This window comes from Anarhichas minor, unplaced genomic scaffold, assembly GCF_050575085.1.
Source record: "Anarhichas minor isolate MPS153535 unplaced genomic scaffold, ASM5057508v1 ptg000014l, whole genome shotgun sequence".
Classification (NCBI taxonomy): Eukaryota; Metazoa; Chordata; class Actinopteri; order Perciformes; family Anarhichadidae; genus Anarhichas; species Anarhichas minor.
The window spans coordinates 10,839,339-10,852,500 of NW_027466460.1; the positions used below are offsets into that span (position 1 = coordinate 10,839,339).

At 42.6% G+C, this 13,162-nt stretch overlaps 1 protein-coding gene across 10 annotated transcripts in view; it reads right to left on the bottom strand.

Moving 5' to 3' along the window:
• The window catches only part of fbxw7 (F-box and WD repeat domain containing 7), a 102,052-nt gene that overhangs the window by 17,834 nt on the left and 71,056 nt on the right, over positions 1 to 13,162 (bottom strand). For 8 of the 10 annotated variants that reach the window (XM_076091426.1, XM_076091425.1, XM_076091424.1 and 5 more), the window contains 2 exons: positions 3,406 to 3,488; positions 1,850 to 1,991 (listed from right to left, as the gene is read on the bottom strand). In XM_076091426.1, the coding sequence (XP_075947541.1) occupies positions 1,850 to 1,991; positions 3,406 to 3,488 (225 nt within the window). Of the gene's footprint in view, positions 1 to 1,849; positions 1,992 to 3,405; positions 3,489 to 7,704; positions 9,041 to 12,803 lie in introns of those variants that run through there. The other 2 variants (XM_076091431.1, XM_076091429.1) reach the window with 2 other exon arrangements.

Here is a 13,162-nt window from a genome sequence, read left to right on the forward strand (position 1 = left end):
TTATTGAGAGGTACAATTAATGTGAGATACTGAGACACTAAAGAGGCAATTGTATGCCAGTGATAATAGCTGCCTGTGCCTTGTTTGGAAGATAAGATGTGTTTTGTTATGTTGGTTGTGTAAAAGGAATAGTTTGAGATTTACCAATAAGTAATCACACACATAACCCTCCACAAAATCACATGTTGTTGATACACTTCAGGTTTTGTACGTATTAAACAAACCAGATATATTGTGTTAATTTGTCAGCTTTGGAGGTGCCAGTAGGCCGATTCTGTTACTGGAGGAGGGAGCCAGGCCAGCTGTCTCCAGTCTTCATGCTAAGCTAAGCTAGTGGGCTGCTGGCTCACTGTTGAAGGTAAATGTAATTGATTGAAGCTTTAAATCCCTCTGTGCGTGCTATATTGACACAGCAAGCCGAGTTCGCAGCTGCAAAATCTTTTTTTTTCCGTGCTTCCAGTCATTTGGCGTAATAGTGACGTTCATGGATACGAGGAAGATCTACAGGCTAGTTCAGCTTGGAGTCGTGCTCTTTACCGCTCAAAAACAGAACTAACTTATTCTCTTGGCTTGTTTTGCAAACTGTGAAAATCCCAAAATATGAATGGATTGAGGGTGTTATGGGCAAGGATACATTTTATAGTGATTTGGCTGGCTCAAATATTCAGCCGGATTTATTCGAGCCATAGTCTTTTAAAATGTTCCCTTTAATGGAGAGACGCGAGTGTCCTCGATCTTCTCATCCAACTCTCTGCAAAAGGGCGATCAAATGTATTTCCCGAAATCTCAAACTAATCCTCTAATGTAATATGTGACTTTGCCATGAACATGTGTGTCCTTGTGTTTGTCTTTGAGAGTGAAAAATCCCAAAATAACACCAGCAGTTTGGACATTTTTGTGAAAAACATTCTCTCCAACTACAGCCTGCTGCCTTGTAGTGTCCCTCTCTAACAGCAGCTACAGGCTAGGACTGGACCCGGGGAATCTACAGAATGTAGGTTTGAGGTTTCGCTGCCTGAAGCCTGTGATGTCAAATTAAAGACTGCAGCAGGTCAGGCCTGAAGACTAATATATGTAAAATAAACACTGAGGTGTCACAGGTTCGCCCAGCTATTCAAAGGAAACGACTTTAAGCGGTCTTAGGTAATGAAGTCCATGGCAACCTATTATAAAGGAAATCAGAGAGACCACATCAAGGCTAATGTGTTAAAATGACACATCCTATTCCCATGAAGTCTGGACTCATTAAAGCTGAAGTCAAACATGAAAGAAATTACTTATGTTGCATCTGTTCAGACTATGAGAATATAGGAAAATGAACATGGAAATAGGGTCAACTGTAATATGGTGAAATAAAAGACTTTATGTCTCCATCAGTCTAACGTCTCTACAAGGGGTGGACCCTAATATTCAACTATTCGGTTATTCATTCCTTGGCTAGGCATTCTGTTTTCAATTTTGGTGCCTTTAATTAAACCGAAAGACACGTGTTGCAGTATGCATGATGAAATGTCCGTACTGCAGTGACTTCTTTCATCAGAGGACCACAGAAGTCGAAATGTGTACTTTTAGTAGAGACTTTAAGTCGACAGTAGAAACAATTGATGTTATAACTCTGCTTTTAAGTCTGGACAGGTACGGCTAATTCCAATTCCACGCAACAGCGGTTATGCTAATGTGGTGGGGCCGGACAACAAGGCAGCAATTATCTCTGAGACTAAGTGAACAATGATTGGGCATAACATCTGCTTTTTGATGAGCTTTTGCTCGAGGGCTTCGGAGTTGCCCGTGGGAGGAAAAGGAAAAGAGAAGAAGAAGAAGAAGAAGAAGAAAACTCCACCGTGCTCACCTGAAATGTTCGGAGCCATTCTTGGAGACCCGTGGGTGGCTGGATTGAGGTGATGCGCCGTCTCTGCTGCCCCTGACAATTGGCTGTTCTAATGTGGCCAAATGTGGTGGGTGTGGCCGGACATGGGACAATTCCTGTCGGGCTGCAATTTACAAAGGAAGGAAAAAACGCTTAAAACCGAATAATTAAATGAGATCGTCACAGGCAAATCGCCTACTGCAGACACTAGAGAGAGGGCGAGAAATCCCTGCTTTCAACAAGAAGCATTAAGGGAAAAACGGAAACATTACAGGATTATTATAGACATTAAGGATACGCTATTGATGTGAACATTAAGCTTAATATGAGAGCTTGTTTTGCTGCAGCTTCTGCAGATATTTCCACTGCAGATTTTGACAACAGAGAGAACACAAAAGATGGCAAATACTGAATTAAATATGTAAAGCTGCACATAAAACTGAAAGCATTTAGCCACTCATAGATTTGACTTAGCAATAAAAACCTCAGCTGAACGCATGTGTATTCTGCCAAATAAATAACAAGAAATTGTGTTTTGTTTTTACATTATGCTAATTTTCTTAATTGACCCCCATTTCTTTTTTTTATTATGTACAGTTTATGGTGTTGTTATAATAAGGGTTAAATCTCTTTAAATGATGTAACAATATTTCAGTTGCTGGTGGACCTGCAGAATATAATTACTTCCTGGCTGAGTAAATAAAAAACTGTTTTTGTTGTACAGTTCTAGCCCCAGGAAATCAAAATGTACAAATGTAAATAAATCTCCAGGCTTCACCGAAACATTGCAGCTTCAGAACAAAGAGTATATCTTTAATTCCTCATCACACGTTTTCTAGTTTCAAACTGAATGTTTTCCTTAACTCAGAGACTTCAAAGTGCGCACAATCCCACAGAAATCGGTTACAGTCTAGTTTCTCCCTTTGTAAGAACCAGGATGTGAAAAGCATCACATGACTTCAAAGGACGCCCAATGTGCCGTTGTAATGTCAGGGCAGCGGGACAAAGCATCCGGCGGGCTCCCTCAATTCCTCAGATTCAGCTTGTTGGCAGCAAAATGGAAAGCTGGGGGTCCATTTCATTATCGATACATTTTTAATGAATTTTTGGAAAGTGAGCCGGATCGAGCTACATGGCAACATTTACAGTTAAAGCGACTTGTGTTCAGTCTGAATTTTAATGTGGCTACATGTGAACACGGGCATTAAATATTCAGGGTGAGGGAAACATCTGGGACGGCTGGCTGGATGCTGGAGATACAATATGATGTGAAGCATCATTCTGTTTGAAGACACAAAGCATCTTTGTTCATGCCGCTTGATATCTTTTCATCATCTCATGTCATGGCAGCTTCATTTAATACGCGAGTAGCACTAAAATAAGGAGATACGACTCGTTAATATGTAACTTCTACTAAGATCCTCTCGACCCAAAGGTGGGGAACAAATGCAGGACACTGCAGTGAAAGGACAACTGGGAGAGGGCGTGTCTCTGATGAGCAACTGGGAGACTTATGAGTGAACTCTAGGATGCTTTACCTTGGGTACTCGGGGCCTTTGCAGGGCTTTTTTCCTGAAGGGAAAGATCGGACCTCGGGGCCATGGTCCAACTTTCTCTTCATCTGAGGAAGAAAAACAGAGAAGAAAAAACATTAGAACCCAGCAGAGCATTACAATGGAGGAGACTAGTTTAAAAAATACAGAACAGAAACCTAATTATTACACTGTATCCTTCTGAGAAGCAAGTAACAGACTTTGTTAAAATGATGTCTAAAATACAGACACCACAGTCTTGCAACAGCTTCATGCAAATAGAAATTAAACTATACGGCATGGGCTAGAGATTGAAATGTATTCATAACAAAGCAGAGCGGTAAAGACCTATCTGTAGAGGAGGCAGCTCCACGTTATGAGATAGTTAGGATACAAAGCAGGTGCTTGTATAACAACGCTGAGCTTTCCTTTGATTATCTTCTTCTTCCACACACCCCGCAATATCCAGAGGCCACTCACACATTCACACATTCACACCCGAAACTGTCCAGCATCTTCACGCACACAAAACAACCACAGAGTAAAGAAACTCGTCCAGGGTGCATTCTTTGGCATTGAAGTTTGATTCATACGGATACTTGAGACGGACAAACAGAGTTCTTTATCTCTTTCCATCACCTGCATGTGCACACACACACACACACACACACCACCCAATCCCTGTTACCACCTACCCAACTGTGCAAACAAAAGGAGCCTGTGTGAGCGCGGGCAAGCCAATTTTCTTCATCTCATGCCTGCCACTCTCTCTGGCAAGGCCTCTCACTCCACATGCAAGTGATCACCATCTCATCGCCGCTCCCTCGCGATTCACAAGCTAACGGAATCATGGAACCGGAGCGTCTGGCCAACATAAGATTTACAATGCAACAGGCCTGTTTGGTTTGACACATGTTTCATGTTGAAATGAAAGCTGAGGTAGATGCGATTGTGAACGTTTAGTTTCAGCCTCAGAAATAACAAAAAGACTGTTCTCTCAACTGGACTTAAAAGGCTACATCGTAGGAGCCGCCAGCAGAGCCTACAAGGGTAAAAAATGGGCATCACAGTGCAGATGAATCTTTTATTGCTGCACTTTAGCACGTAGCATGTTTCTTATACGGTTCTGACATTACTTGCGGCATAACGATCTCTTTTTTTTGTACTTCCATTTAGGGTAAAAATAACGTGTCAACATGCCTACAGTTATTCCAGCCTGTTGTGCTGCAAGACACAGGCTGTACTAGAAGCTGATTATGGCTTTTCGGGAGCAGAAGCAACATTCAAAATAAACTCTCCTTCTTTTGAGGCAAACAATATGTTGTATTCTGATGTATTTTTGGCATCTTATTGTAGCATTAGATGCTAAGAATACACTGGCACTGGACAAGCGACTCCATACTGTCTGGCTCCTCAGTGTCATGATTACACATCTCTCCTCAAGATGTGTGTTTTTTTTTTGTTTATCACTATAATTTGGCGAGTGTGTGTTTGTTCTCTCAGTGTTTTCAGCCCGAGTGGCACATTTGAGTGTTGAGAGCAGAACGAAGGGAACCAAGAGAAACAGTTCAGAAATGCTGAATGATGAGCAGGATATCAGCAGCGGCATCCATCGCATCAGGTATCAATACAGGCTTCCCCGACTCAGTATTACATGTGGACTCCAGGAGGAATCAATGCACCGACACAACCAAAGTTTATAGAGGCTTGTGTGTATGACCAGCACACCAACTTGTACTGCAGGTTAGACGCCCCTTGGACAGTACACACTGATCTGACCACTGATTTGTGATCTGTTCCTCACAAGTCGGCTCCTGTGTAGAGCTGCAGGGGAGAGCCACACAGATCTTGGGTGATTTATTACGGAAATGTAGAGAAGAGGCACTGAGAAATGTAATCTTTGTGGCAAAAAAAACAAACACGTTAATGTAGTCAAAATGTTTTTCAGAAGCTTGGTAGGTATGCACTTATCTACATTTAAAATATCTGGCTGACAGCCTGTTTGAGTGCTAAGGAATATAAAAGGGGGGTTTATAAGAGATTCCTACTTGTAAAGATCCAGCTCTTAAACCCAACTGCCCTGTTCTTAAAGCGGTGATCTCACTGCAAAGGCAGTTCAGTAGGCAAGCAGAGCCTGGGTGTGTGCACGCATTCATTTGGGTGTGTGTGTGTGTGTGTGTTTCCAAGTGGGAGAAAAAAAAAAAAAAAAAAAGGCGGAGTGCTGGCTGGCTTTGAGTGTGTGCGCCTGTGTGTGTGTGTGTGTGTGTGTGTGTGTGTGTGTGTACACATGCAAGAAAAAAAAACTGAATGCGGGCGTGAAAAAAGCAGCGTGTAAGCAGCCTCTTCTTGTGTTCCAGCCTGGGAAAAAGGTAACCAGAGCACGCAGGGTTTGTAAATCACCACTAATCAGTCCCCCCCCCCCCCCCTTCCTCTTGGCTTCCCTATCCGGCCAAAAAGCACGACAGATGGATACACAGAGAGTTAATGATATTTTAAAGACAGCAATCACTCTTACATAATGTGTTGATTCATTTCAACACACACACACACACACACACACACACACACACACACACACACACACACACACACACACACACACACACACACACACACACACACACACACACACACACACACACACACACACACACACACACACACACACACACCATCCTGCAGCATCAGTCACTTGAAGAATCTTTTCTCGTTTTTCAAACACCGTTTCAACGCAGCCATGAAACCGTTCCATCATGTCGATCAGCATCACAATACATCTGAGATCTGGCCATTTTGGACACAATTGGCAACTTTAAGAACTGATGAGGAACCAATCGAACCACAAAATGGGTTTTGAATACGTCTTCAATGAATCAGTCTTGGCGTTTCAGTTTCCCTTCAGAGCCATCAAAGAGCAGCAAGAACACATTTGAGCTCTAGAGGCTGACTCCAAAAATGCTGATATCGTAGAATGAGCACATCCACAAAATGGATGGAGAATACTAAAGGGTCACCGTTCAATTGAATAAACTGATGCCCGTTGATTCAGAGTGACAATTTCACTTCATTATTAAAATTAATTGAGTAAAGGCTTCAACACTACACAGCCAAAGTGCACACAGCTACACACACAAATAAATCCCCCACCACAGGAGAGTCGGATTTTTAATGATTAACAAATGTGTTTACATTACACACACACACACACACACACACACACACACACACACACACACACACACACACACACACACACACACACACACACACACACACACACACACACACACACACACACACACACACACACACACACAGCGTAATGGATTATCTTTCATATTCATGCTTGCACTCTCCATTTCCAACTAAGGGAGCATCGTCTCATGGCTGCCATCCAGCATAATACACCCAACATCCTTGAGGATATGCTCTACCTCACGCAGCCTGACACAGTGACCCATTATCTGTGGTTGGAGCCAGAGGCGAGTGCACAATGTCAAGGAATAGGCTGCTCCAACAGGCAACAGCAGACCAATCGCATGCACGCATCTCAAGCAGTCTCTCTGCAAGATAACCACTGCTGCATAATGTAGACTCATAATAACCATTCACACTGGGGAGAAGCAGGCTGTTCTTGTTCCTGGAACCGAGAGTTAATTACAAAAAGTGGACATCTGCACGTTTTAAAAACATAGGAGGTGATATCAGCCATCTGTATGTAGTATATGTGTTGTAACCAAAGCATCTACTCGAGCATGTAGAGGGGAGGACCACAGTACAGGTGCAGGGAGCATCGAGCCAAATGAGAGGAAACGTTTGATTTTATGCCAGCCAGAAGCGGGAAATCAAGAGAGAGTATAGAGCGGAAATACGAACATATTTTAATCCAGCAATCCATAAAAGTGCCACAGCGGTAACCTATTTAGAAATGCAACGATGAGCCCTGAATCAGTGCGGTGGCGTTTATTCACACGGCTGAAGTTACTGTGAAGGAAATGGTGCCAAAGCGCGTTGTGCAATCCCAACATGTAACGCAGCGCTAACGTTACACACACATATATAAATATATATATATATATATATATATAGGCCCGGGCAATTAAAGCGGAGTCTCTGGGGGTCTGCTACGCTGCTGTTCATCATCCGCAGTGGCCGTACGATCTGCCGCGAGAGGCGCGTCAGAGATAATGAGGGCGACAGAGCGAGTCAAACCCTAAATAACGAGAGACAGGGGTGGAGGGGTAGGGGGGGGGTACGTGTTGGAGGTGACACGGGCGGTTATATGCAAGCAGAAATCCTACTCACTTTGTAGAAAATCATCTTTAAAGTGCCGTAGAACCCCATCCTTGTAATCCGGTGTTTTTCCTTTTTCCTCCTCTTCAGTGACAATCGGTGGAGTCCAGATCCGTGCGCGCGGTGGGGAGGAGGCTGTGACAGTGTGAGGGCAGCGTACTCTCAGGTAAATCCGACGCCGTCTCTGATGTGAACATGCTCGGGCACGTCACCGGACTGGCGTGCATGCGGTAGATTCCCCGGGTGTAGGCATTAAAAAAAAAAATAACATGAAGGGAGAAAAAAGAAGCTCCGCCGTGTCACGCCGATTTAAATGGAGCTCTCCTTCGGTGGGGTGAACAATGCGATGCGACGATCCCGGAGGCGTGTGCGCCGCCGACCAGCCTCGCCGAGCAGGGAGTGAACAGATGAGAGAGAAAGAGGGGTGACACTCGGCAGAAAGTGGGAGGAGTGGAGGCAGCGTCAGAGCAGCAGAGCAGTGCCCTCTTCCTCCTCACAGGCTGCACGACTGCTCCTCCGAACAGGAATCGGATTACGGCCTCCCCGGTGGAGACGACAGGAATGGTGCAGTCCGACATTCAGCACCGAGCGCAGCGCATACTCCGCGAGCAGGGGACATATGCGCGCAGACGGAGGCGGCACACGGAGACCGGGTGGGGTATATGCGCGTGTCTTTCAATGCGTAAAATGTGGACCGCCACTTGTTGCAACACCTCATCCATCCGCTCACCCCGCCCAAGTCTACTCTCCCTTCGTTTTTACCCACTTCTAAAATGCTCTGCAGCAAACAGAACATTTGCATCCATGTAAAGCACACACGCAGTGATGGAAAGTCACAAATACATTTACTCAAGTACTGCGCTCCTGAAGCAAACAGTCGGCCATTATGATCCATCATGCAACAGTGTGAATGAATCCAGTCTGCACCACCTGCTTATTTGCACACACATGGACCAAGCAGGCCAATATTTGCATTTCAGTATGGCAGGTATGTATCGTGACAGCACCTGCCCTGTTAACAGACATATGCACTGCTGATGGCTTGAAGACTGCATTACAGCCCCTAAAACACAACACAGCTACTTAACATATATATCTTCTTTAGCCATACAAGATAAACATATCAGATGTTTGAGTCATTTGGACAATAGACTAATAAGTGACATCACAGTGCTGCAAGAGAACAAATTCTATTCGGGCTCGTTACTGAAAATTAACACTTGGCAAGAGACTTCTGGTTAAAATCCACCACAATTTGAGCTCCAACCATTGTGTTATTTTGGATTAGACACTAGCAAATGTATGTGGCGTGACACTCTGCTAACCGTATAGCATTCTGCATGGTGATTTACCAAATTAAATTAAAAGATAATCATGTACAGTGAGTCTGAATAAAGTCAGGTTGAACGACACAACAGGTGTCCAAAGGATTTGGCTGATTCTGGCATTTTAGTCACACTTTCTCACCACAACACACACACACACACACACACACACACACACACACACACACACACACACACACACACACACACACACACACACACACACACACACACACACACACACACACACACACAAACACACACACACACCACTCAAACCGGTGGACGTTGGGGTGCTCAGACAAAGCTGGTTGAGCTTTGTGTGTGTGTGTGTGTTTAAGGTGGCCCTCATAAGAAAGGCCGTCTCGTTGCTCTCTGCCGGTTCAACCTTTACACAGCACATTGGAATGCTTGGCATGCAAGAGCGGTTGCACTGTGGCCTTTGAATAGGCCGTGGCCCTCTTTGTTGCTCTCCTTCTGCCCGTTAGTAAAGAATTAACCGGCCTACCCCCCTGAAACTGACCTTCTGCTTTATCAAAACCAAAAATCCTGCTCGTCAGTCGTTAAGCTGCAAGAAACTGTTTGCTCTCAAAGCAACCTCGGTTTTTTTTTGACTTGTTTCGTTTTTTTTTTATCAAACAAACCAGGTACCAGTGCTCCATCAGACATTGGCTCCTTTTGCTGCAATATTTGAACAGCAGAGGATGTATACAAATAATACACATCGCAGTGCAGGAGATAGCTTGTGGGGAAATGCAAATCTTGTCTCATTTGGCTGTGCACAAATAATAGACAGCATCCATACCAAGGTTTCAGCACACTGACTCAACAGAAACTGTACAAGCCTGCAGATCCTCAGTTCATTTATCGATCACTTTTTGTTTCACAAACCGATTGTTTTAACCACATATAGTAAAAAGAATGATTAATACCCAGCACAATTTAGCAGAAGACTAAATGTTTTCATGTTGCTTACCATCCAAATATGCAACGGCATTTTAAAAGCAAGTAAATCCTCACGTAAGTGTTAAATATGTTTTGACTTGACACAAGGCTTAAATAATTAATTGATTTATAGATGAAATGATCAGTCGATTAATCGATGAACAGAGAACTAATGTGCAACAATTCATGAATTAATTAATTGTAAAAATGCCCAAAACTCACTGGTTATAGCTTCTGAAATGTAAAGATTTGCGTGTTTTCTTCTACGATAGTAATTTGAATATCTTTGGGTTCTGGACTATTAAGTCAACTTGGTCTGTGAAAAGTTACAACAGGGTTTTTATTTTTTTACGTCATAGACCAAATGATTAATCTATTAACCAGTAAAATATTCAGCAGATAAAATAAAAGTTAGTTGCAGCCCTAAATTGATCAATCTTAATTTTCACATTAAATATGTGTCGAGTCACCCATTAATCGTTTAAGTCTAGGAGGAGGTATAAAAGGTCTAACACCTGTCTAGTGCTATTGGAGGAACGTGACCGGCCTACGAATACAAATCAACAGATGTTGGTGGGAAAAAGCTTCACTACACGGAAAAAAAGGAGCTTTTCTTGAGCAAATGTTTGATGTGAGGTGGTGAACTTGAAGGAGGCAAATACTTCTTGGGCAGTGATGCATCACTAAATGGCGCCGTGTCATTGTGCGATTGTCTTCTCTGTGGAAAAAATAAACGAGGACTAGGGGGTCTCCTCTCAATGGATTTTTCCCTGAAATGGTGAAGCGTGAGCCCCATTCCAGGCTGGACAGATGCAGTGCGTGTGGGGGAGTTTTGATGAATAAGGAAAGCATGGATCATGGCATTCTGCGAAGGATAATAATAGCATCATCTGCAAGGCGCCGAATTATCATATCCTGCAGCCACCCACGCGACCGAAACATTCAAGTTGGAAGGGGTCAGGTCAAAAAATAAATTAAAGCGAGAGCCACTGGGATCTCCCTCGTGACATCGATGGTGTTCATTGGAAATAAATGGAAAACAGAGGTCGGTATTTGCAAATTAATGGCAATCATTTAGAAATTGGAGTTTCAAACAGACGCAGCATTTGAAAATGTATACAAGTGGAGAGAAAATGATTAATAGGCAACGGTCTACGCAATGAAAAGGACAAAAGAACAAAAGCTGCAACACTAAGGAGAGAACATTAACGTTCAAAGAGCCGGTGTCCAGTGTTGTTCCCCACCTCCCAGTAAAATATTGAGCAAAATGTATGCAGAGTCATATTTGTTGCATATCACTCTATAAAGATAATCTAAATTGGAATTTCTGCCAGTTAATGAGCAGTGACGTCTCATTTTATGATTAAAAAAAAAAACACCGTGAGAAGTCCTAATATAAAACTGGTTAAAATACAACTGCACAAGGCCCATCACAATGATGTCTGCTTTAACAATCAGCAGAAGGCAGAAAAACACAATAATGATGCAAAGTAGAAAATGAATTTAATTTCTTAGATATAGAAGTTTTAATTAGAACTGGAGGCTGTAGGCTTCTGTATGGCTTCCTAACAGAATGACAGTCGTTACAGTCCGTCTTACTGCATCTATAGTCAGTCATGTGACTTATGATTTGCAAAGTACAACTCAAGGAGCATGAAAGCTACGGAACAGCTCGTCTAAGAAGGCAAACCTCTACATCTGCAGCAGAACTACTACGTGTCTCCTTGTTTAGTAATGTGTGCTATCAAAAGTAACCACAGAGCCCTCATTGAGGCAATAAGAGACGGAGAAGCTGATTTCCCCGTGGAGAATAAGTCACTCTGTTGTGAGTGCTTAGGGAAGATGATATCGACACTCAATATGTACACAGAAACGATGAAGTATGAAAACAGAAAACCCAAATAATGCTACAAATCTCTAAAAGAACAGCAGCATACAACAAAATCTATAACGTTATGAATGTTGATGAGCAGAATAGAAATGGGTCTGCAGATACTGCATTCTGATTGGCTTCTAAACCCAAAATTCAACCGGCTAACATCTAAAATCTGTCATGGTTTACGCTGTAAAGACCTTTACAAAACGGCTGCTCAACTATTCATACCAGCGGCGATACAAAATTTGCGATAGTTGCAACTACGATTGGGCAATATATCTATATTTTGTTGACACTATGGTAATATGAGACTACATATGGACTTAGATTTTGGATACCTTAATATGGCATAAGTGTTGCCTTTGCCCACTTAATAATTATATACAATTTACTGATGATTATTCATCAAACATCTCTATATTTAGTGAAAAGCACCAATGGTCAAACCTACAATATCATTGCAACATCAATATTAGTATTTGGGATAAAATATTGCAATATTAGATTATCTCCATTTCAGACCTATTTACAACACGTGTGCAATAAAAGATTAAAAAAAAAAAAAAAACAGTAAAGTTTTGTGTTCGAAGTACACTTCTGTCCCACTGATGTTTAAATAAGACAAGTTTGTTAATTTTTTTGCAACAATACGCACAATCTCACCTAATGAGAATAATAATATATATATATATATATATCCTGGCAGACTGCAGTTCTTCCCAGAGGGACTACAAGGACACCTGGACGCCAGTTGTCCTTGTAGTCCCGCTGGGAAGAATTATAAAGGTGGGGATAAAGATGGACACTGCATCCGTAATTTGTCCTCAAAAGCTGTGCATTTTTTAATTTGTTGCACTGGAAGTAATGAAGTCCAAGCAATCAATAGCTGAATGTGTGTCTCCTTGCATTTTAAAGACTTGACCGATGCTCTCAATCGTTATGTTGTCCAATCACAAACATCATACCCAAGTCCTTGGGCCATCAGGAACGTGTCCAGTGCTCAGTGGAACCAGCTTGCTGGAAACTGTTGTGAGGAAAAAGCTTCAAAGAGAAAAGTGTGACCCTCTCCAAGAGCCACCGCCGCCTCCATTCTGACCCGCATTGCATTTGACCTACAACACGGCGAAAAAAAAAAAAAGTTGGCCAGCATGTTTGGGCAACTTTTATTCAGCGAGTGACTCCTCTGTACTGCATCACCTTCCTCCCTTGTCCAAAGGCAAGTTTATTTTTGTAAAGCTAGTCTCAGAGGACTGTACAATCTGCACAATAACACCTGAACAATGACACCAAGCATCCTTAGATCAATGAAACATTAAAAAACAAC